Source organism: Neoarius graeffei, chromosome 7 (genome assembly GCF_027579695.1).
Source record: "Neoarius graeffei isolate fNeoGra1 chromosome 7, fNeoGra1.pri, whole genome shotgun sequence".
NCBI classification, from domain to species: Eukaryota; Metazoa; Chordata; class Actinopteri; order Siluriformes; family Ariidae; genus Neoarius; species Neoarius graeffei.
The window spans coordinates 46631637-46658314 of NC_083575.1; the positions used below are offsets into that span (position 1 = coordinate 46631637).

General features: G+C 40.4%; 1 protein-coding gene across 1 annotated transcript; it reads right to left on the reverse strand.

Annotated features, from left to right (window-relative positions):
- Positions 1–26194, reverse strand: comtd1 (catechol-O-methyltransferase domain containing 1). Its single transcript, XM_060924955.1, has 8 exons — positions 26077–26194; positions 5780–5860; positions 1723–1832; positions 1331–1436; positions 1123–1241; positions 505–559; positions 278–411; positions 1–153 (listed from the first exon to the last, which is right to left on the reverse strand). The coding sequence occupies exons 1-8, from the start codon at positions 26192–26194 to the stop codon at positions 1–3; spliced, it is 876 nt and encodes a 291-aa protein (XP_060780938.1).
- Positions 26195–26678: the final 484 nt, after the last annotated feature.

A 26678-nucleotide genomic window follows, 5' to 3' on the forward strand; every position in this document is an offset into this window, starting at 1 on the left:
TTATAATTTAATAGCCAGGGTTAGGCCGTCAGCCACAGGGAGCATGCTCAGATCCACTCGATGGTCTTTGTGGAGTTTTTTATTCAGCCGGTCAATGGTCTGGGAGATGACATCATCCTTGTCAGGGTTTATGACTCTCCCTCCCCAAAGGACCTGAGGAGTGCAGATCAGATGATGCTGATCAGAATATGTGCTGTCTCAGTGACGACATGGTTATCCTTGTTGAATTTGTTATATTAAGAATTTTCCAGGCACTTACTTAATCTCTCATACTCACATTATCAATAGCTATTATGCCACCTTTACGAATAAGCTGGAGGGATCTCTCATAGTAATTTTCATAGTTTATCTTGTCTGCATCAATGAATACAAAGTCATAGGTTTCCGCTTCACCAGCCTCAAGGAGTTCATCTGTAAGAAGGCCAAAACACTGACAAGTTGCAGGCGTATACAACTTTGAGTGAAAGAGAATGAATGTGTAAAGCTAAAATATATCAACATTACCCAAGGTTTTAAGTGCAATTTGATACTGGATGTCAATTTTCTTTTCTACTCCAGCCTTAAAAAAAAAGAGAGAGAGAGAGAGAGAGAGAGAGAGAGAGAGAGAGAGAGAGAAAATTGTACTGGTCATTCCTACTCTTGAATTGTGTCATGGTTGTGTGGTTGTGCAGCAATAGCTGCCTTTCTGCCCTTGGGATAGAAAAACACAGATAAAGCAAAGTACTATGATGCTTGACTTTGCAAGCTGTGTCGACACTGACACCAAAGCTGACATCAACAACTACTTCAGTCAGCATTCTCTCATCTCTGATAGACATTTCTGCACCTCTTCAATTTCTAGGTAATTAGGCTACACACTGTCCATATCCACTGGGGGATTGGAGGAAATCAATCTTTAAAATGTAGCTAGCTACCTTGCAGTTCTCTGAAATACAGCAAGAAGCCCATGCATATATCCAAAAAAACCCCAAAACAGTCATGATGTTCTCCTTTAAACCTGACTAGTCTTCCTTATCCTGAGAGATCCTCAGAGCAGCAGACCTTTCATGGATTTTGAACCTTTATTTCAAACCGACAATTTAAAACAAGTTTGGTAAATTTATGTAGCTTGTGTTCACAAACCTCTCTGAAGAACGGCTTGGCTATTTGCACATAAGAGTCATTGATTTCACAGGCCACCACTCGGCCATCCTCGGGAATGGACAAAGCCATACTCAAGGCATTGTATCCTGTATACATGCCTGATACAAGAAACCAGAATCATTTTTTTCAGAGGCATGCATCTGTTATTAACTGGAATGTACAGATATCTTAATAGGTGAATTCATACCTATTTCGATTGTTTTGTTGCCTTTAATCAGTTTTATTAGATTAGCCATTAATTGAGCTTCTTCTGAAGCCACCAACATAATGTTCAAGGGATCTTCCATTGTTTTCTGTGAATTAGAAATGCAGATTTTTTAAAGCATTGAGCAAGCATTATAGATAAAGATACAATGCACATATGATTTTATATTTATTTTTCTGTAAGCCATCTTTTGTTCATATGCTAGATTTTACTGACCTCTAGTGTCTGTAATATCAGACTTGTAGAATGAAGCATGTACCGTATGTAATTCTGTATTACTGATTCTATCTTAGTGATTTTTTTTTGTTGTTATTTTCGTTTGATTTGTGAATTGGGAAAATGTGATCAGAGAATATGTTTGTGAATGCATGTACCAGGCGCAGTTTAGTCAGCACTGGATGCTCCCTTAAAGAGTTGTTCAGCACATAATTGAGCAGAGGATTGTCACCTTTGTGGCTCTTGCTGATCAGACTTACTGTTCCAGCTCCTTAAGACACAATATGGTAAAATTAATAATGGTTTGAGAAATGAATGCTACCCACCTTTTTGCAAGAGTCTAAATATGAAAAATCATAGTCAGATATTATTTGTCAGCTATTTGATTGGAAAAATCTCTAACCTCTGTAAATTCTAAAAGTTAAGCTTATTTTTTTTTTGAAAGGCATTTTTTTTAATTTAACCTTTATTTAACCAGGAAAGTCTCACTGAGATTAAAAATCTCTTTTACAAGAGCATCCTGGCCAAGACAGGCAGCAGCACAGTTAACAAAGTATAGAGCCAATACACCCATCCACACACACACAACATTAAATAATTTATAGAATAAGTTACACAATGAAGAGATAATTTAAAAGTAATCAACAAAAGTTCATTAAAAACAGTATACCAAAAAGTCAAGCAAAACATATACAGCTGGATGTTTCTGTCTTCAAATCATTTAAAATCACCTTAAATGCGTGTAATGAGACCAAATCCTTAAGTTTCAGGTCAGTTTGTAATTGGTTCCAAGCAGAGAGTGCAAAAAACTGAAATGCCTTTTGTCCTAATTTAGTGGGGACTTTTGGAATGGAAAGTAAAAACAGATCCTGTGAACGAAGACTGTAACTGCCCACACTTTTTTGACAAACATACACTTGAAGGTACGATGAAAGCAGACCTAAAATACACTTACTGTATAAATGAGAACATGCCAATGTTTAAGTCTACGTGTGGACAAGGCAAACAAAACACGAGCATACAACAGACAATGATGAGTCAGAGCTCTGAAATTTGTGATGAACCTTAGTGCTTTATGGTAAACTGTGTCAAGAGCAGGTAAACTCTGAGAAGATGTATGCATATAGATCACATCACTATAATCCAACACAGACATAAAAGTGGCAGCAACAAGCCTTTTTCTGGCCTCAAAGGAAAAGCAGGACTTGATTCTGAAATAAAACCCCCTAAGTATATATATATATATATATATATATATACACAAAACCCCGATTCCAAAAAAGTTGGGACAAAGTACAAAACGGAATGCAATAATTTACAAATCTCAAAAACTGATATTGTATTCACAATAGAACATAGACAACATATCAAATGTTGAAAGTGAGACATTTTGGAATTTCATGCCAAATATTGGCTCATTTGAAATTTCATGACAGCAACACATCTCAAAAAAGTTGGAACAGGGGCAATAAGAGGCTGGAAAAGTTAAAGGTACAAAAAAGGAACAGCTGGAGGACCAAATTGCAAGTCATTAGGTCAATTGGCAATAGGTCATTAACATGATTGGGTATAAAAAGAGCATCTTGGAGTGGCAGCGGCTCCCAGAAGTAAAGATGGGAAGAGGATCACCAATCCCCCTAATTCTGCGCCGACAAATAGTGGAGCAATATCAGAAAGGAGTTCGACAGTGTAAAATTGCAAAGAGTTTGAACATATCATCATCTACAGTGCATAATATCATCAAAAAATTCAGAGAATCTGGAAGAATCTCTGTGCGTAAGGGTCAAGGCCGGAAAACCATACTGGGTGCCCGTGATCTTCGGGCCCTTAGACGGCACTGCATCACATACAGGCATGCTTCTGTATTGGAAATCACAAAATGGGCTTAGGAATATTTCCAGAGAACATTATCTGTGAACACAATTCACCGTGCCATCCGCCGTTGCCAGCTAAAACTCTATAGTTCAAAGAAGAAGCCATATTTAAACATGATCCAGAAGCGCAGACGTCTTCTCTGGGCCAAGGCTCATTTAAAATGGACTGTGGCAAAGTGGAAAACTGTTCTGTGGTCAGACGAATCAAAATTTGAAGTTCTTTATGGAAATCAGGGACGCCGTGTCATTCGGACTAAAGAGGAGAAGGACAACCCAAGTTGTTATCAGCGCTCAGTTCAGAAGCCTGCATCTCTGATGGTATGGGGTTGCATTAGTGCGTGTGGCATGGGCAGCTTACACATCTGGAAAGACACCATCAATGCTGAAAGGTATATCCAGGTTCTAGAGCAACATATGCTCCCATCCAGACGACGTCTCTTTCAGGGAAGACCTTGCATTTTCCAACATGACAATGCCAAACCACATACTGCATCAATTACAGCATCATGGTTGCGTAGAAGAAGGGTCCGGGTACTGAACTGGCCAGCCTGCAGTCCAGATCTTTCACCCATAGAAAACATTTGGCGCATCATAAAACGGAAGATACGACAAAAAAGACCTAAGACAGTTGAGCAACTAGAATCCTACATTAGACAAGAATGGGTTAACATTCCTATCCCTAAACTTGAGCAACTTGTCTCCTCAGTCCCCAGACGTTTACAGACTGTTGTAAAGAGAAAAGGGGATGTCTCACAGTGGTAAACATGGCCTTGTCCCAACTTTTTTGAGATGTGTTGTTGTCATGAAATTTAAAATCACCTAAGTTTTCTCTTTAAATGATACATTTTCTCAGTTTAAACATTTGATATGTCATCTATGTTCTATTCTGAATAAAATATGGAATTTTGAAACTTCCACATCATTGCATTCTGTTTTTATTTACAATTTGTACTTTGTCCCAACTTTTTTGGATTTGGGGTTGTATTAGGGTGCATCAGTTGCCCCCTAAAAATGAAAAGTTCCTCCGATCATGATGCATTTTTGTTTTTATGTTCCTTTTGGTAAGAAAACACACTGGGTGAAATATTTTGACAAAATTCAAAAGTTTAATGGCGGCACCAGGAGCTCAAAGTTATGGAAAAAGCTGCTATTTTATGACTTTTATGACAAAATTTCGATCACTTTTTATGAAACATTATGGCACCTTATATATCTTAGATACACATTTTTAGTACATATTCTAAATATATTATCAAGCACAGTTTGAGTTTTAGTTGTTCATTGAATCATTGTTCAACTACTTTTAAACAATACAAATGTATTATGAATCACATTAATGCTTCTCAATCCCTTGCAAAGGTTCTTAACATGATCTCTGGGTCACAAGAAATCAGTAAATGGAGTCCAACATTGTGATTCAAACCTTACGCGAAAACATAAGCGTTTTTTTGGCAAAAAATGAACCTCATGGTGCCACCATTAGACTTTTGAATATGGTCAAAAAATTTTACAGGATGTCGTTATTAGTGAAAAGGAATACCCAAACAAAAATGCATCAGATTTTATGAAAGTGAGGGCAACTGATGCACACTAAGGCCCACGTCCAAGCCATGCCGCTGAATCTGGCCTGTAGAGTCTTTTTAGCAAACGAACTTCCCCACGACAACAGCTCACACGTGGATAAGAGTCTTGTTTGGGCATACATCACACATCTCGTCGGGGAAAATCAACTTGCCCAGGCTATATATCAATTAACACTTAGTTTTCTAGTAGCCCACTCAATTTTTACTTATTCACATTCCGCCATCATTTTTTCTTCCCCCCCTCTCAAAAAACAACCAAAAACATCCATAATCTCATGGCTGTAGTGCCACCTTTCTGAATGGCAGGAATCCAAAACACAGTAGAACACATTTACATTTTAAGAGCAATTCTTTCACAAACATTATATTGATCAACCATGGAGGTACAAAGATTGTCTCTTTTTTTCTTTGTGAACTAAAATACACATTAAAGGCTAATTTTGAAAAGGGCACTCCACAAAAATAATTAGCAAGTATTTAAAGTTGTAAGTAACACTGATTTTGTAGTTAATTGTTGTTATTGTTGTTGTTTTTGTTTACTATTAGGTTTTACAATTTACGGTTGCCGAGTTTACAATATTTAAGGTATTATATGATGTACCACTGATCTCTCAGAAGCCTCAATCACTAATCCAATACAGCAGTTAAAAATGAAACAGGATTTATTCTGGAATTATTGTAGAACCAACCCCTCTGACTTTTCAGTTCAAAATCTCATTAGATTTGGCCCTGTTTTGATTATCTTGTGATAGTCTTACCTGACAGAGCCAGGAAAAGAAAAACAGAGAAAATAATTGTGGAAATCATTTCAATATTTCTTTCAATGTTTTTAGCAGGTGCTTAACTAGTCAGTGCATGTATTGTTTATATACCACACACATGGTGGAAAGTCCATTGTATATTTGTTCCACTCAGGGTAAACAGGACGTTCTGATTTCTGCAATATTTACTTTTGCTGAAGTTGCATAATTTTAGTGATGTTGAAATAATTGTCAGGAATAGCACAGATTGCTAAAGTTTCTTAACTGAAATTCCATCAAACAGACAAATAAACAAATGTATACATGCAGCGAAACTAAACTGTTATATAACGTATAACAGCTGCACATATTATTTCAATTGTTGCAAAGATGTCATGTGTGTAATGTTAGAGTGCTAAATAAATACGCCAGGTTTGATATTGATTAAGGCTTTAAGTCCTCTATTCCTGCACTTTGCAGGGACACACACTTCTACACTTCAATAAAATGTTTCCTCAGAGTAGATGGTAGACCATTACATTACATTTAGTCATTTAGGGCATTCTGTCTTCGACTCGTTCAATATCATGCTAGCTGAATGGAATATATCTGATAGACCACAAAAAAAAGCCAGCCAATATTATTAGTATGATACATACACACTCTTCATATCAGCATTCTTGAAGGTCAATGCTAGCTTACCCGCAACTTGGTGCTGTTAGCACGGCAGTCCAGTCAGCTTCCACCCGGCGTAGCAGTAGTGTTAGTGAAGGCCGATGGTAGCTTACCCGTGACTCGGTTTTGTTAGCGCGGCAGTCTAATTATCTTCCAGCCAGTGTAGTGTCACCGAAGGCCAACGCTAGTGCAGTCAAGCCGAATATTATTATTATTATTATTATTATTATTTTACCTGTGTAATTTACTTTTAAAATCAACATCGACAGCTACACACAATGGAGCAACCTGGCAGCCAAAATTCTCTAAAATCTTCTGTTTTTAATGAAGCAAACCTGGTGGCCATGTTTATTTACAAATTGTCACTGTCGTTCACTACTGCGGAACTTTTACGTCTCTGACGTGTGACATCGTGTTGTCTTGACAACATGCAATATTGTAACAATATTGCACGTTCATTCTCCATTGGGTAGAGTGGTATAATACATGTAGGATAAGTGATATGATAACAATATTGCACGCTATCAGTAAACCCACTAGAAAGGAAAAGAATACATGTTTTTATTCCATGGAAAAAGTGGCCTGTATGTATAATAATTATTATTCTATCCACAATCTCTGGATATGAGCAATTGCGTGCTCTGATTGGTCATTCTACTACTAGGATATCAACTCATATACCATGAGTAGAAAAAAACAAAATGGCAGAGCATGTTGCTGAACCAACCGAGGACGAAATAAAAAGTTTACTCGGAAAAACCCCCCAAAATTGTGATCAATTATTTCAAAGGAATAGAAATTGCCAGCAAAACTGCCAACTGCCAACAAAACCTAAAGAAGAAGAAGAAGAAGAAGAAGAAGAAAACCCCAAAATAAAAGAAAAGCAACAAAATATGGAATAAAAGTATTTGATGGTAAGAACGTATCTTTTTTTAATTTTACAAGAATTATTATTATAGCATTTTTCACAAATTGCTAATGTCATTTCACCGTTTTGTTTACATTCTATGCGGAAATGATGTGATCGGATGTTTTGTATCAAGCTTTATTTATCAAATTTGTAAAAAATAAAAATGCTCAGTTTCTCAAAATTCAGTGAATGTGGATAGAATAAAACAGTTATTCCACTCAATCTCGTCATGCATGGCTTATAGCCAACTTGGTGCTATGCGCCTCGTCGGTTATCAGCTCATGTACTGTACAACTCGATTTCATGGAATAACTGTTAAATATGGTAGGGTTTTCTGTAGTAGATGTTTTGATCCACTGTAAAAAATGGTGTACATTTATTGTTTTATTATTTTTATGATTGTATTGCAAATGATTGGGCTTTTAGAGCAGTGCAGAAATATCAGAGAACACAATGCACTGTGAGATATCCAACATTTTACATGGGACTAAGTATGGTGAAGATTCCATTTGTGCTGACATCAGCAGATTAGTGGCTCTGATTTCTGCCCTTTATTTTAGTGACTTTAGGTAAATCCAAACCCTTTTTGATGTAATTTTTTTTTTTAATCTAGTAAACATCTTGGTTTTGCAAATGAATTAAATATATCTTTTAGTGTGAGTTAATTCATTGGTGGAGGTGGTTGAATCATGGCAAGTTAGTTGAAGAAACTGTGTGTGTGTGTGTGTGTGTGGGGGGGGGGGGTCAGTGGTTAAGGCTTTGAGCTACACATCAGAAGTTCATTAGCTCAAACCTCAATCCTGCCATGGTCGAGTCTTTGAGCAAAACCTTTTTCTCAAGAATGAGAATCTTCAGGACAGAGCACTTTTCTTTGTCTTATTAACATCACTAAGCTTCTATAATATCAGCAATAATTGATACTATTATAATTTATAATCATTTTAGAAATCAGTACACTTTAACGATTTATAAAGGGTTATCTTATTTTGTTTCCTGGACGTTCCATGATGATAAATGTAACTATAACTAAATAAAAGTTAAAAGGTATATATAGGTACATATTGTTCACTGATAAATTAATATATTGTTTGCATTGTAATTGGCATTGTAATTGCTGTGGTATAAGAGGAATAAAACACTTCAGGACATGCTGTTATAAGAAAAGAATCAATATCTTTAATTATTTTCCCATAACAGCATACTGTGCCATGTTTCATTCCTTGCATGATGAATGGCATTTCATCCAATCCCATTAAGTTCAGTAATCTACATAAGAAATCTAATCAGAGTATGAAGGTTGAATGGAATGCTTTGTAGTTTACCGATAGATCTAAGAAATCTGTACAATTCTTGTGGGGCTCATATAGTTTAGAGTACAGTTGGTCCACTCCACTGACACCTTTCTGTTTTAGCCAGCATTAACTTTTTCAGCAGTTTGTGCCACAGTAGCTTTTCTGTGGGATTGGACAATATGGACTAGCCTTCATGCCCCATGTGAATCAGTGAGCCTTTGATACCCATGTCCCTGTCGCCGGTTCACTGGTTGTCCTTCCTTGGACCACTTTTGGTAGGTACTAACCACTGCATACCAGGAACACCCCACAAGATGTGCTATTTTGGAGATGCTCAGACCCAGTTATCTAGCCATCACAATTTGACCCTTGTCAAAGTCGCTCAGATCCTTATGCTTATTCATTTTTCCTGCTTCCAACACATCAACTTTAAGAACTGACTGTTCTCTTTCTGCATAATATATCCCACCCCTTAACAGGTGCCATTGTATGGAGAGAATTAATGTTATTCACTGATCCTATCTTCAGAAAAATAATATGTGATTATTAGTGCTGTCAAAAATGTCGCATTATTAACGTGTTAACTTGACTCAATTTTAACAGCGATAATTTTTTTATCGCGAGATTAACGCTCTGTGACATGATGCCACGCCCCACACAGCCAGAGTCCTCTGCCCTCCCCCGAAGAGCCACGGTGCTCGGCTTAGGTTTCGTTTTCCCATCGGCGGCTCCAGCCCCACTTTGCAGTGGCTGTGACAAGACGTGTTATGCTCTGCAATAATAAAAAAAACATTGGTACAACCAGTGTTCGAACTATGCCGATATTTTCGGGGGGTCCCTTATTTTCCCTTGGGGGGGTGCTTGCGCTTGTCTCAGAGCGCGGCTCTCCATCGCGCACTCACTTCGGATATGCAAATGCTTCCCGTTACACACGATTGCTATGTCAATAAACATCATTTTGCCAATATTTTAGAGACCCCCCAACATTTCCCAAATCATGTTTTCAAGGGATCTCATGTCTGTTTCAGGGGATCTCGGATCCCCCGAGTACCCCCGTAGTTCGAACAGTGAGCAAGCCCATTCACTTTTTTATGCTGATAAGAGAATTACAATGGTTTTTCATGTGACAAAAATGTGCGATTAAATTGCGATTAATCGCGAGTTAACTATGACAGTCGCGACATTAATCGCGATTAAATATTTTAATCGCTTGACAGCACTAATATATATATATATATATATAGGGTGCTCCGGTTTCCCCCACAGTCCAAAGACATGTAGGTTAGGTTAACTGGTGACTCTAAATTGACCGTAGGTGTGAATGTGAGTGTGAATGGTTGTCTGTGTGTGTCAGCCCTGTGATGACCTGGCGACTTGTCCAGGGTGTACCCCGCCTTTCGCCCGTAGTCAGCTGGAATAGGCTCCAGCTTGCCTGCGACCCTGTAGAACAGGATAAAGCGGCTAGAGATAATGAGAGGAGATTTTATATATACATATATAAAAATAAAAATAAAAAAATCTCCTTCTCACCCCCGGCGGGGGGGTGGTATCCATGTCATCCTCAAGCTCGGGTCCTCTACCAGAGGCCTGGGAGTTTGAGGGTTCTGCGCAGTATCTTCGATGTTCCTAGGACTGCGCTCTTCTGGACTGAGGCTTCAGATGTTGTTCCTGGGATTTGCTGGAGCCACTCTCCCAGTTTGGGGGTTACTGCCCCAAGTGCCCCCACTACCACGGGGACCACGCAACCCTTGACCTTCCACATCCGTTCCAGCTGCTCTTTCAACCCTTGATACTTCTCAAGTTTCTCATGTTCCTTCTTCCTGATGTTGGCGTCAGCTGGGATCGCCACATCTATCACCACCACCCTCTTCTGCTCTTTGTCCACCACCACTATGTCCGGTTGGTTAGCCAGGATCTGTTTGTCAGTCTGGAAGCTGAAGTCCCACAGAATCTTGGCCCTGTTGTTCTCAGCCACCTTCTGTGGTATGGCCCATTGGGACTTGGGTATTTCTATTCCATACTGGTTGCAGATGTTCCTGTATACTATCCCAGCCACTTGGTTGTGCCTCTCCATGTACGCTGATCCAGCTAGCATCTTACACCCTGCTACTATGTGCTGGACTGTTTCAGGGGCTTCTTTGCACAGTCTGCATCTTGGGTCTGATCTACTCTGGTAGATCCTGGCCTCTATGGCTCTTGTGCTTATGGCCTGTTCTTGTGCTGCCATGATTAGTGCCTCTGTGCTGTCTGTCAGTCCTGCATTATCCAGCCACTGGTAGGATTTCTTGATATCAGCCACTTCCTCTATCTGACGGTGGTACATGCCATGTAGGGGTTTGTCTCTCCAGGTTGTCTGTTCCTCCTCCTCTGCACTCTCTTCAGGGTTCTGCTGCCTGAGACATTCACTTAGCAGTTCATCCTTTGGGGCCATCTTTCTGATGTATTCTCGGATTTTCGATGTTTCATCCTGGACCGTGGTCTTGACGCTCACTAGCCCTCGGCCTCCCTCTTTCTGCTTAGTGTATAGTCTCAGCGTGCTGGACTTGGGGTGGAACCCTCCATGCATGGTGAGGAGCTTTCTAGTCTTGATATCTGTGGCTTCTATCTCCTCCTTTGGCCAGTTTATGATACCAGCGGGGTATCTGGTGACTGGTAGTGCGTACATGTTGATGGCTCGGACCTTGTTTTTACCATTCAGCTGACTTTTCAGGACCTGCCTTACTCTCTGGAGGTATTTGGCTGTGGTTGACTTCCTTGTGGCCTCTTCATGGTTTCCATTAGCCTGTGGGATGCCAAGGTACTTGTAGCTGTCTTGGATATCACCTATGTTGCCCTCTGGTAGGTCAATCCCTTCAGTCCGGATCATCTTGCCTCTCTTTGAGACCATCCGGCCACACTTGTCCAATCCGAATGACATCCCTATGTCATCGCTGTAGATCCGGGTGGTGTGGATCAGCGAGTCTATTTCTCGCTCGTTCCTGGCATACAGCTTGATGTCATCCATGTAGAGCAGGTGGCTGATTGTTGCCCCACTACGGAATCGGTACCCGTAGCCGCTCTTCGTGATGATCTGACTGAGGGGGTTCAGGCCTATGCAGAACAGCAGTGGTGATAGCGCATCTCCTTGGTATATGCCGCACTTGATGTTGACTTGGGCAATGGGTTTTGAGTTGGCCTCTAGGGTTGTCTTCCACATTTCCATTGAGTTCTGTATGAAGGTCCTTAGGTTCCTGTTGATCTTATACAGTTCCAGACATTCCAGTATCCATGTGTGTGGCATTGAGTCGTAGGCTTTCTTGTAGTCAATCCAGGCAGTGCACAGGTTGGTCTGTCTCTTCTTACAGTCTCGGGCGACTGTTCTATCGGCCAGTAGCTGGTGCTTGGCTCCTCTGGTGTTACTGCCTATTCCTTTCTGTGCCTCGCTCATGTATTGAGCCACATGCTTACTCATTTTTGCCGCAATGATGCCTGACAGGGCCTTCCATGTTGTGCAGAGACAGGTAATTGGCCGGTAGTTGGATGGGATGGGTCCCTTCTGGGGGTCCTTCATGATTAGCATATATATATATATATATATATATATATATATATATATATATATATATATATACACACACACATACAGAGATGGACAGTCATGAAGTACACTTACTTGAGTACTGTACTTAAGTACACTTTTTGAGTATTTGTACTTTACTTGAGTCGTTTTTTTTTGGAAACTTATGATTTTAACTTCACTACATTTGAAAGACAAATATCGTACTTTTTATTCCACTACGTTTCTATCAAGGATCTCGTTACTTTTTACTATGAAGCAGCTTTGAAAGTGGATGTTTGCTTTCTTTTATAAAACTTGATTGGTTTTTTCACAGGTGGCACTGAGACAGACTATCAGTAATCACTAGGGTCACGTCTCGTCCATAGACTATAAACTCAAGTTCAATTTCTCAGTAGTATTATTTGAACATGATCAGTTGATGGCAGAATGGAAGGAAGCAGTTTTTCTGGGGAATGTACATGCCCATGGTCATACCTGGAACCCATGTTTCGGTTTTCAGAAAGGATTAAAGATTCGTTCTGTTTTAAATGCTTTGTTTGCCTAAAATGAACCACATCACAGCCTTCAAAAACTCGCCATCCAACCTGTGGAAGCATATTGAGGTATGTAAAAGTTTTATTCCGAGAGAAAGCTTGCAATGAAGTTGTCTGTGCTTTTAGAGTTAGCAATAACCTTGCAATAGCTATGCAGTCTGATTAGTCAAATGACTTTCTATGTATTTGCCTGCCAAGTTGCTACATCCTTGTCCACAGCTAATGTTAACACCTAGCTACCTAACTTGGACACTGTAAAAATAGAGTTACGCTAACATGAATAATGTTAACTTTAGCATAATCTTGCCAAATAAACAGAATGTAGAAATCTTTCTTTTTTGGTAATATTAGCTACCCAATATGATTTTGAGTTTGAAAAGAGTTTGCTAGCATGTCAGGTGGAGCTTCAGCTCTGTAGGTTCTACAAACTAGTCAGTAAATCCAGTCAGTTGCTTCAGAGGCATTAGGTTTTGCAAGTGTTGTGGCAATTATACAAAAGTGCATTGACAGAAAATGTACTTTTAATACTTAAGTATTTTCAAAAGCAAGTACTTCAGTACTTTAACTTAAGTAAAAATTTGACTGGACAACTTTCACTTGTATCAGAGTAACATTTAACCAGTGGGATCTGTACTCTGACTTAAGTAATAAACTTGGGTACTTTGTCCACCTCTGGGTGCAGAATAAATAATGTATAATATCAGCAGAATAATAATTACAAGGATTTTGTGGTGATTTTCTCTTGTAGAACAGATGTGTATAGCTCATCCTTCACTGCCATCAAGCTACCAGAAATAAACTGCACACTGTGTAATTTGTGGTTGTTCTATGCCACAGAAAACGCATCGCTGTCAGAGTAGATTTCTTCTGGCAAACAATGTAGTCTGCAGACCTGAGTTTGGAGCTCAGACTATTGAAGTGTGCTTGGTTGTGAGCTATAGTGCATTCTACTGCCCCCTAATGGACAAGGTCTATGTGTTGCATGCATAGTACTGTATATCATGATGATTCCTCAGTCTTTTATTTACTTCCAGTACCACCTAATCACTGGCTCTAAATAATTCATCTGTTTACAGATTTGATCACAATTTTTACCTTAAGTCTCTTCCTAAATGCCTTTAATATACGAGCACAATGTATTATTGCCTACAGATACAATCCTGCGTGTGGATCAGCCTCCCACATATAGCAGTGAAGTTCTTGCTGTCAGTCTCCAAAGTGTGTGCACCTCCATGAAAAGTTGTTTACTCCGTCTCATTACTCACAGTCCAAAACAAGCTAAGACTGTGTGTGTGCAACTCAGAGTTCGTCTGCGTGTGAGTCTGTGTGTGAAAGCAGGAGCGGGATGTCAGAAAAATATTCCCAGTGTTGGAGGTGGGATGGTGGGGCACTCTCGGAGGAGCGGCACACTTCCTTCACCGCTGCTCTAATTAGGTATGCGCGGATGCAAACAAATCCCCCTGCCCACACGTAGGTATCAGTGAAATGAGCCGTGACTGCTGCTGTCTCTAAAACTTGCCCGTGCTTCCTATGATGACGGGGGGATGGAGCTGCCACTGTATGTGTGTGTGTGTGTCGCTCACGTCCGCTGGGTGAAAATAAGAGGCTGTGTTTTCACATCCTCTCTCCCTCTTCTTCCTTGCTGCTCCGGGCTGCTTATGTGATGCTAATTGTTTCTGCTCCATGTTCCAAGTGTTCGGTGGCACATTGTTTAGATATGGCCTGGTCCATGTGCTCATTTATAGACATCTTTAAGACCAGAACACATGATCTTGCCATCTGTGGAGCATGTCTTCCTTTCGACTACCCAAGCCCTGCTTACTTTGGCATTAACTGTTGCATACCAAGATGCCATGCTTGTTCGTATACCACAAACCCAGATGAGCAGCTTGCAAAGGAAATAATTATCTCTTTTTATTATATACATATCATTTTTATTTTGAATGGTGTTAATCGACGATTGTTTAATTTAATCTTAATATCTACAGTATGTGTATCTGAAAACAATGGTTACTATGTTTGTATGTTTTTGTGTAGAGTTATAGTATGTATAGTTTAGAGTTTGAATATCATTAAGCTTACGGTTTGTCTTTAAAGCATGTGTAATGTAGAATAGTGTGCATCCTTATGAAATAGAGCAAGTACTGTAGATATGAGTATAAAGTAAATAAAGTTAATCAGAAAAGGATTCACTGTACACTCTAAAAAATAAAGGTGCTTCAGTGGTTCTTCAAATCTCTGGATGGGTCCATGGAGAGTCAAAACTCTGTGATGAACCATTACATTATGCGAAAGGTTCTTCACATTGGAAATGGTTCTTCAGAGCCTGGCATTCTCTTACCATTTGCTGGTCAATGCACATAGGCTATGTTTACACAAATCTGTCTTCACTGCTCAAACAAATGGTTTAAATGGTTCTTTAAAGAACAGTTGCATGAACGGTTCTTTGAACCCCTGAAAAAGGTTCTTCTATGGCATCGCCCTGAAGGACCGGTACTGGCCCCATTATTTTTTAGAGTGTACTTACTTAAATTTTCATATGAAAAAAGAAGTTTTCTGTATAAAAGCTCTCTGGATCCTATTGTGTATACTTATGCATTACTATTAAACAGATTTCACTTCTACAGTACCTAAATAGTTTATAAACGCTTTCTACGATTTGTGTTTTTCTCACATGGTTTGAAAATTTGATATAGTTTTCCTCCCTCAGCAGCTTGCAGAGCAACATAAGCAAATTCTAATTCAATCATATACCTAAGAGAGGAACAAACACATAATTCTTTAAGCTGATTTAGTTTAACTTTGATTTTCTAGCACTGAGGAAAAATGTTTTGTGTGTTTTATTATTAGTTTTCATTTTCTTTTCTTTTTTTATTTTGCGTACAGTCCCATTACCTAGATGAACAGCAACAAATGTAAGAATGCAGCTAAATCATGCTTTTTTGTTCTGGTTTTTCCTCGATTCTTATCTTAAGGATTTCTTTCTGAAATTATGTTGTTCATTTAAAAATTTAATTAAAATTTTTAAAAATGTTATTATATATTTATGACATGGATACTGCCAGATGTCCAGAAGTATAAAAAGTCCTGAAAAGCAGATTGATAAATAGTACAGGAAGAATGTATAATATGTTTGCAGTCATATTAAGGCTGATGCAGTGGAGTCTGTTCTATTTAAGGGAGGAGAAAATGCTTTTCTTGTTGTTTTGCACCAAGTGGCAGTGTTGTCTACATAATACCACAGTTTAGCGTACAGTCGGCCCGCTCTTCCTGAACATCATTACTGTTTAAGAACTGCTTTTGCTGAGTTTCAATATACAGATATATAAGTGGCTACAGATAATGGATGGATATATATATATCCATCCATTATCTGTAGCCGCTTATCCTGTTCTACAGGAGCCTATTCCAGCTGACTATGGGCAAGACGCGGGGTACACCCTGGACAAGTCGCCAGGTTATTGCAGGGCTGACACAGAGACAAACAACCATTCACACTCACATTCACACCTACGGTCAATTTAGAGCCACCAATTAGCCTAACCTGCATGGACTGTGGGGGAAACCGAAGCACCCAGAGGAAACCCACACAGACACGGGGAGAACATGCAAACTCCACACAGAAAGGCCCTCGCTGGCTGCTGGGCTCGAACCCCAGGACCTTCTTGTGTGAGGCGGCAGTGCCAACCACTACACCACCATGCCCCCCCTCTCTCTCTCTCTCTCTCTCTCTCTCTCTCTCTCTCTCTATATATATATATATATATATATATATATATATATATATATGTGTGTGTATGTGTTTTATGAGTATAAATAATTAAGAACGAAGTTATGTGGCATGTTATCAACATTTTTTAAAAGATCACCAAAAATGCAGTTTTTTATTATAAGTACAATCTAATAAACATTATTATTATTATTATTATTATTATTATTATTATTATTATTATTATTATTATTATTATTATCCACCACTAAAAATGGAAATCTGTTACTAACCACTCATTTTACTTTTGTACATGTACTATGGAAATAAGAAGGAATGCTGGTTTTATAACAGTTTAATTAGTCTGTTTTTATGATCCAGTTTGTTATTTTGCCTTTATACCTCTTCTCTATTGTACAGTTGCACTGCACTTGTCTGCATAAATTTACATTCGAGTGGCAGGTGCACTTTGGCATCTTTTTCTATTAACCTTGCGTGAAAATAAATACAGATTTCAATTTCTATGGAGTCATGTGAAGAAACCACACTCCTCAAAATATCAAATAAGGTGCTTGGGGGCAATCATGCCATTGCAAGCCTTCTAATATGAGAAGCACTGACACCTGAAGTAAGGTGCAAAGAGACAAATGTCATTTTTTTCAAAAACAATTAGGGAGGAAAGGAAAGCTTTCCATTGCTATGTGGTGTCTGTCTCCGGCTGTCTGCTTGGCAGTGCTGTGGTAGTGTGTGTATATCACTCACTACTGACGGCTGCCTGTTCCTGTCAGTTACAGCTCTGCAACACACACACACACACACACACACACACACACAAATCTTTGTTCTCTCCAGTGAACACTAACCAATGTGTGATTTTGTTGCACATTTTGTTTTTTACTTTAGCATGCTCACACTTCCACTGACACAGTCAGCATTAAATAATTGTCACTAGCTTTCCGTCTTCAGTACCTGATATGATTTAGTGTGAATTTAACAGTCAGAGTTTCATGCACAGATATCCAGCTAAGGTGATTGGTCGAAAATGAAAAAAAAAAAAATCTCATACACCCATTTGTCTACTGATGGATTGTGCAGCATAGCCACAGGGAGAGAGAAGCTGACACACGTGATGGGATGTTTCGGTTCTTTTATCTCCATACTGCTGACACCATGGCTATTTACACCACCCAGTGCGTCTGAAATGGATGTCCTTTTGTGCAAAGTCACTTCATTTTCCTTCCCTATTCTTTTTCCTCTGCTTGTGAATGTCCTATAATTGCTATACTTGAAGTGCTAATGATAATGTTATAACTTGGATCAATTTGCTATGGCAATTGGACCTACTTAATTGAGTCGATTATCAAGCCTGTGTGTCCTGAAGCTTACAGAAAGAGAGAGAGAGAGAGAGCTCTGTGTTTGTATAGAGTGAGGTTGAAGTGTTGTAGTTTAAGGGTGAGGGCCAGAATATAGAAGAGGAGCTTTATACTCACAGACACTTTCCAGATCTGAGGTTAATCCAATAATAAAGAAATGCGTTATTTTCATCTGCTCCAGACACAAGCATAAGGTCAAGAGCAGCTTATATTAGCAGAATGAACTCAGAGTGGTGTAGATAATTAACTTTCAGTGTGTTTGAGATGGGCTCCAATAAAAAGTCAGCAATATGTAACACAAACTTTCCTGCCAGGTTTTTATTTTTATTTATTTATTTAAATGAGAGGACAGTCTATGAAGAGACTTTTTAAAAGCAACATATCTTCTCTTTCATTCTTTCCTATCTGGAGGTCCAGGCAGTCTTATTCAATTGTCTCAAAGAGCAGGAGTGTTGTCATTTCTCGGAGTTAAGGTGCTGCCGAGTGCTTATCCTGACTGCAGGTCTTTGACGTTACATTTGAGGTTCTGTGAAAAGATTCTCACTTTTGAATAATCATATTACTACAGCCACTTATTTAAACGGGGGAGAAGGCACAGCGTGGCTGCTTCAAGTACTACAGCGTACCTTGTAAAAAATTTTCATCCTAACAATTTCCTTCTACATTCTGGACTGAAATATTAATGAAAGCACAAGTTCAGACCATTTAAAATGGTTTCTGTGTATTGTGATGTGGCATGATTTATGAATGGAATAACGTTTATTTTGTTACACAACACTGTATTTCAAAAAGCAACGCTCTGAAATAAATGTTTCATGGCCTATTTACAGCTGTGTTATTCACATGAGTGAAAAAAAAATTCTTTAAAGGGACCATTTTGGTGTTTTTCTTCGCCCCCTCCCTTTTTGCAGTGTGTATCGGCGGTTGAGGCGCAGGACTTTGTAAGGAAAACAGAAATCCGCCTAATGTTCCATGAAGACCATGGTGAATTTATATGGATGGGAGTGTTGACTCTGAACCACATAGCCATGATTTTTTCATAAGCCACTGGGAACAAGAAGTCAGTCAGCTGACAGGTGTTAACACTGAGAATAGCGCCGTGAATAAGAGAAGGGACACGCATAAGAGCACGGTTGGCTTTTCTCTCGCAGAACGTTTCAGAACTTGTGCGCCTCACCCTGTTAAGTGTGTAGCTGGAGGTTTTACTGGGACTCTGTAAACACCACAATGCATGTCAAATATGATGAGTCTTGATAGCTGTAAAACATACCCAAGGACTGTTCCTCACTTATTATCTGTAGCTGTGCCCTGGAGCCATGTCTGTATCCTCACTTGCTCGTCAGCTCTGCCGGGCCGCTCGGGAAGCCATTGATTATTTTGGCATGAAATGGGGAGAGGGAGAGGTGTGATTTTTTTTGTACTTTTCAGTTGAAAGAAATAGGGGGAAAAATCAAGAAAAAATAAATATTTGTATGTGCACGTGAGACGGGGAGAGAATAAAGTTGATGCATCCTCTGGGTCGTATGTGTGTGTGAGAGAGAGTGTGTTTGCAAGGAGTGTCGCAGCGTTTCTCCTCAGAGGAGCAGTCTGCCAACCCCAGGCTGTGCGGCATTCTCACCAGTCAACTTTACTGCCTTTATTTGGGCTCACGAATGGCTGCCTGACTTATCAGCTCCTGCAGGCTGTAGTGGGTCTCAGGAGCTCTGCGGAGCCGCTGCTGGCCCAGCACACTTGCGCTGTATTAACTTTGCCTGGCTCCAGCATGGAGGGGAGGTGAAGAACATTGCATGGCTCCAGCAAGTGGACTTATGTGGCTCCGGGGACCAGACTTCCTGCATCTGCTCAGGCCTTCATTCCCAACGCTTTGCTCAGTGCACATACATCAGATAGATATTACAGTAATCCAAAGGTAATACATTAACTAGTGTGCCATGGGGACACTGTGCTAGGAATAGATGCCTCAACCTTTTGTCAGGTCCGAGTCTACAGCTCCTAGAGAAAACTCCACCACTAACCCTTTATTTATTTATTTTATTTATTTTTTTTTTCTATGTCACTACTGGAATTTATTCAGAAGTAATGCGCTCAGTATTTTATTCCTAATCACACTGCCCAAAGGATTGAAGCATATTTCCAAAAAGCAAATACATCTTGCATGCTCTTATGAAAGCAATATATTACTTAAGCACTTAGCATCCCGGAGAGGAGGAATGAAGCTAGCCACACTTGTAGTCTGTTTATAAGGCTATATTACTAGCAGAGAGTCCCTCTGGGCTTTAGGCCATCTATTATGGGAAATACTGCATCTTTATCTGTGTTGTTTTACCTTCAGGTTATTATAACACAGATTTGTTTAACTTAATTTAGTATTCAATGTGTTTTATGATGCACACTCAGTAAAACAATCACAGACATGCTTCCTGGATTAGTTATATTGCTGAAAGAGATGTTCGGAAAAGAAAATTACAAATATACTTATGAAGGCAGAAAGCAAACATCATCAATGTAACAAATCAGATAACACGAGCAGGGGACAGGGGAGTGTGTGTGTGTGTGTGGGGGGGGGGGGGGGGGGTACGGGGCAGATATGAGGCTTCTTATTGACTGTAGTTAATAAAGCCAGCTACAGAGAGAAACTTGTCAGGAGGAGCACTGAACGAGACACCCCTGACATTCTCGCATATGGAGAGCCATGTGTTTGCTTGATAGACAGACAGGGCAAGAAAAACAGAAACAAGTTCTTGGCAGTCAGAGCACTCAACCTCCTGCTCAAAAAGAAATAAAAGCGTGTCAGTCTTTCATGTCTCTGGTGTCTGTAGATAGAGCAAACAAATGTATTGCTAAAGGCTGTATTCTAATCGGTAACTCATCCTGATTGATATTATGACAACAAAGACTGTATTACACCTGGAAATGACTCGTTTTCGTTATTATACTCAGCAAGATCCTTTGATGACTGTTAATCCCTAGCAAAACTAAACCACAGGGTACTGGAGTGAAGGTGGAGGCAGCTGGATCAATATCATCTTTCCAAAAGTTTATCAGCTTTAGGGCTTTGTTGAGAAGTAAGGTTGTGAGCTGGTGCAAATGGGGGATGTGTGGATCTGCTCCCATCCCCATATTAGCCGTTGTCAGTGGAACCTTAGATAGCTGTCTGTCTGTGAGACTGACAGCGCTGCTGATGAGATGATGGCATCAGAAAGAACTGGCTGACAGCTGCTGCTTGACAGGCTTCATGTCTGCCTCTACAGCAGCTCCTTGCTGTACCCTGCTTTCCTCTGCTCCGTGCTGCTGAGAGTGCACACACACACACACACACACACACACACACACACACACACACACACACACACACACACACGTCCCTGGTCGAGGGGTGGAGTGAGGCTGTCATCAGCAGATCTTTTTTTGTTGTTGTTGTTGTTTTGTTTTTTGTTTTGATTATGATGGAACTAGAATGGTAATCATGGAAGACTCAGAGATGTAGACAAGAGCTTGTGTGTGTGCATTAAAGGAAGATGTAAAGTTTGTCATATTATAGCCTGAAATGTGACGACATTTAGCTGAGATTTTCTTGCCTCATCGTTTTTCTTGTTTTTCTTGCTTGAATTAGTTTTAAACATAGGACAATGTGGGTAACTTGTTTTTGGTAATTATTAATCATTCAGGTTTACATATTAATTTGAATGTTAATGTGCACTTCATCTGGAAAGAGTTTCTCCCTTTGAACAACTATATGATTGAGCACTGTCTATCGGTGTCTCACTGCGATACTTAAAAATGACAGGCCCAGAGTGAAAACAAATATGTCAACCACGAGGCTGTCAGTGCTAACTGATATTCCAAAAACAAATACTTTCTCGTCAAAATGTTTCTGCATGTACATCACAGAACTTGTCTTTCGGAAAAAAAAAGACTTGCAAATAAAATTGCATCTAATGTACAGTATGTTTTTGCTACAGAGCCAATGAGGTGACATGGTGGTTATTTTTTAATAGGGCATGGCCACAAGTTAATACATTGAGACCAGAAGTTGATCTTTTGAGGCCACAAACTATATCATGGTCATGAAGCGTATAACTTGAACCCATGACTTAATATGCTGTGAGAATGTCATGCTTCAGTTATTTAGGATAAAAGAGTCTGTTCGCTTTGAAAATAATTGCTTAGGCTGATGCAGATGAATGGTATATCCATGTCACAATGCCAGTTCATTTCAAGATTGATGTACAGTCAAGTGTATGACTAACAATCATCTCCATGCTTAGGTTTGTGTGACCATAATAGCCCAATTAATTTCTCTGTGTCTCACTCATCTTACAAAACAATAATTGCAAAATAATTTGAAGTATTTAGTGGCCACAAAATAAACCTCGAGAAACCAAACTCATTGTCTTCATATACAGTATTATCTTATGGTGTCAGGATATTCATTTGTGACCACACCTTAAATAAATAAATAAATAAATAAATAAAAACCAGACCTGGGTATATAGAGCTGGGTAGTCTGGTCAATTTCCAGTTTTGTTGCTGTCCTCAAGATGGCTTAGTGTAGATTACATTTAAACAATATCACAAGAGGGGCGGCACGGTGGTGTAGTGGTTAGTGCTGTCGCCTCACAGCAAGAAGGTCCTGGGTTCGAGCCCCGGGGCTGGCGAGGGCCTTTCTGTGTGGAGTTTGCATGTTCTCCCCGTTTCCGCGTGGGTTTCCTCCGGGTGCTCTGGTTTCCCCCACAGTCCAAAGACATGCAGGTTAGGTTAACTGGTGACTCTAAATTGAGCGTAGGTGTGAATGTGAGTGTGAATGGTTGTCTGTGTCTATGTGTCAGCCCTGTGATGACCTGGCGACTTGTCCAGGGTGTACCCCGCCTTTCGCCCGTAGTCAGCTGGGATAGGCTCCAGCTTTCCTGCGACCCTGTAGAAGGATAAAGCGGCTACAGATAATGAGATGAGATGAATATCACAAGAGAAAGAGCGTGATTATACTGTATACTGGCATAGCTGTGATTCGGCTGTAGGTACAAGGCTGCAATCCTGTGTCTATATTCAGTGCAACTGAATATTGTGTGATATTGGTTTTGTACAACAATTCCATAAACAAGAATGTAATATCAAGTAACAGACATAATGTACACAATATGGCAAAAAGGTTGGTTTATTTTTACTCCATGAGCAGAAATATATCCAAAAGAAGCTACACTCACTTTATAGCACATTGGCTGGATAGCCTGCTGATATTGATTTCTAAATTTCCCATAAAAGGTGCTTCCCTTCTGATGAGGTTTCACACACACACACACACACACACACATATATATATATATATATATATATATATACACACACACACACACACACACATATATATATATATATATACACACACACACACACACACACACACACACGGTGGTGTAGTGGTTAGCACTGTCGCCTCACAGCAAGAAGGTCCTGGGTTCGAGCCCCGTGGCCGGCAAGGACCTTTCTGTGTGGAGTTTGCATGTTCTCCCCATGTCTGTGTGGGTTTCCTCCGGGTGCTCCGGTTTCCCCCACAGTCCAAAGACATGCAGGTTAGGCTAATTGGTGGCTCGAAATTGACTGTAGATGTGTGTGAATGGTTGTTTGTCTCTATGTGTCAGCCCTGCGATAACCTGGTGACTTGTCCAAGGTGTACCCCGCCTCTCGCCCATAGCCAGCTGGGATAGACTCCAGCTTGCCTGCGACCCTGTAGAACAGGATAAGTGGCTACAGATAAATTAAATTTAAGGTATTTCTAGCACTGTTTCTGGCATCCAAACTGGTGTGTGTGTATATACACACACACACACCAGTTTGGATGCCAGAAACAGTGCTAGCAATACCTTAAATTTAATTGGAATATAAAAATTTCTATTCATCATGCCATAAGAGTTAAAAAGAAAAGTTTTGAGTGAGAAAAAAAGGGTTCAATTCTGGCTTTACTGCCAGAGGGATACAGTGAGCATGAGGTTGCTTCCATCCTCAAAATTTCAAAGACAGCAGTTCATAAAAACAAGGTCAAGCATCAGGCATTGGGGACAACAGAGTTATAGACTGGCAGAGGGCGAAAACGACTCTCTACTGACTGGGATGATCACCAGCTCCTTTGAATGTCACTCAACAACCATAGGATGATATCAAGTGACCTACAAAAAGAATGGAAAATGGCAGCTGGGATTAAATATTCGGCAAAGACGGTTTGAAACAGGCTCCTCCAGGTGGGGATGAAGTTATGCAAAGCTCGAAAAAAGCCCTTCATCGGTGAGAAGCAAAGAAGAACCAGGCTGAGGTTTGTTAAAGATCATAAGGATTGGACCGTAGAGGACTGGAGTAAGGTCATCTTCTCTGATGAGTCCAATTTTCAGCTTTTCCCATCACCTGGTCATCTAATGGTTAGATTGAGACCTGGAGAGGTCTACAAGCCACAGTGTCTCACACCCATTGTGAAATTTGGTGGAGGATTGGTGATGATCTGGGGTGCTTCAGCAAGGCTGGAATAGGGCAGATTTTTGTTTGTGAAGGATACATGAATCAAGCCATGTACAAGGTTATCCTGGAGGAAAATTGCTTCCTTCTGCCCTGACAGTGTTCCCTAACTATGAGGATTGGGTTTTCCAGCAGGACAGTGTTCCATGTCACACAGCAAGGTAAATCAAGGTGTGGATGGAGGACCACAAGATCAAGACCCTGTCATGGCCAGCCCAATCTCCAGAACTGAACCCCATTGAAAACCTCTGAAATGTGATCAAGAGGAAGATTGATAGTCACAAGCTATCAAACAAAGCTGAGCTGACTGAATTTTTGCGCCAGGAGTGGCATAAAGTCACCCAAGAGCAATATGGAAGACCTGTGGAGAGCATGCCAAGATGCATGAAAGCTGTGATTAAATGTCAGGGTTATCCATCCATCCATTCATCCATCTCCTGCCGCTTATCTGGGTCTGGGTTGTGGGGGTAGCAGCCTAAGCAGAGCTGCCCAGACTTCCTTCTCCCTGGCCACCTCCACCAGCTCTTCAGGGGGAATACCGAGGCATTCCCAGGCCAGCCAAGAGATGTAATCTCTCCAGTGTGTCCTGGGTCTGCCCTGGGTTCTCCTCCCAGTGGGGCATGCCCAGAGAGCCTCCCCTGGGAGGCATCCAGGGGGCATCCTAACAAGGTGCCCGAACCACCTTAACTGACTCCTTTCGATGTGGAGGAGCAGCAATTCTACTCTGAGTCTCTCCTGAATGACCAAGCTTCTCACTCTATCTCTAAGGGAGAGCCCAGCCACCCTGCGGAGAAAACTCATTTCAACTGCTTGTATCCGCGATCTCATTCTTTCAGTCACTACCCATAGTTCGTGACCATAGGTGAGGGTGGGAACGTAGATGGACCAGTAAATTGAGAGCTTTGCCTTTTGTCTCAGCTCTCTCTTTACCACAACAGACCGGTTTAGCATCTGCATCACTGCTGACGCTGCCCCGATCCGTCTATCCAACTCCCACTCCCCCTACCCTCACTCGTGAACAAGACCCTGAGATACTTAAACTCCTCCACTTGAGGCAGCAACTCCCCCCTGACCCGAAGTAGGCACTCCACCCATTTCCAGCTGAGCACCATGGCCATGGACTTGGAGGTGCTGATCCTCATTCCAGCTGCTTCACACTTGGCTGCAAACCGTCAGGGTTATTCCACCAAACATTGATTTCTAAACTCATCCTAAGTTCAAACATTAGTACTATGTTGTTTAAAATTGAATATGATCTTGACTTCTATGCATTATTCAAGGTCTGAAAGCACTTCATCTTTTTTGTTATTTTGACCAGATGTCATTTTCTGCAATTAAATACTCTAAGTGACAATATTTTTATGTGGAATTTGGGGAAATGTTGTCAGTAGTTTATGGAATAAAATAACAATGTTCATGTACCTCAAACACATACCTATAAATAATAAAACCAGAGAAACTGAGAATGTCTACAGTACCCTTCAAGATTATTGGCACCCCTTGTAAAGATTAGTAGAAAAGGTTAGAAAAAATCCACCTTTTGGTGAAGTAGCTTCATCTCACCTTGAAAAAATGAGAAAAATTCAACCTTTAATTGAAATAAATTGATTCAGAGACAAATTCCCACCTATCAGGCAATCAGGGAGGAAGGATGAAGTGGTAAAGCCAGTTGACTGCATATTTTCGAACTGCTGCTCATGCAACATTAGGGGGCGACATTTGGAGGACAGCACTACCTGCCCACTTGCAAGAACTCATACCTGAGCTCACACATGCCCATGATTGTGATTGATCGAGGATCCCTGAGAGCACGGCGAATTTTGCTCTCTGGGGCTCCCGGTCACAGATGGCTGTGGCATCATCGGTATTTAAACTCATGATCTCTGGATGATAGCAAATGTACAAAAGCAATTTACTTATTATTCATGAATACCCTGATCTTTAATTTCCTAATGCAAATCTGTGAATTGCAAAGTTAATTATAATGTTTCATCAGCCAAAGTTTGCATCCCAAAATGCCCCCTGCTTGCTCCTTTTTACAGTATTTGAACCTGATCCTATCTTCAGAAAAATAATATGTGATTATTAGTGCTGTCAAAAATGTCGCGTTATTAACGCGTTAACTTGACTCAATTTTTACGGCGATAATTTTTTTATCGCGAGATTAACGCTCTGTGACATGATGCCACGCCCTGCACAGCCAGAGTCCTCTGCCCTCCCCCGAAGAGCCACGGTGCTCGGCTTAGGTTTCGTTTTCCCATCGGCGGCTCCAGCCCCACTTTGCAGTGGCTGTGACAAGACGTGTTATGCTCTGCAATAAAAAAAAAACATTGGTACAACCAGTGTTCGAACTATGCCGATA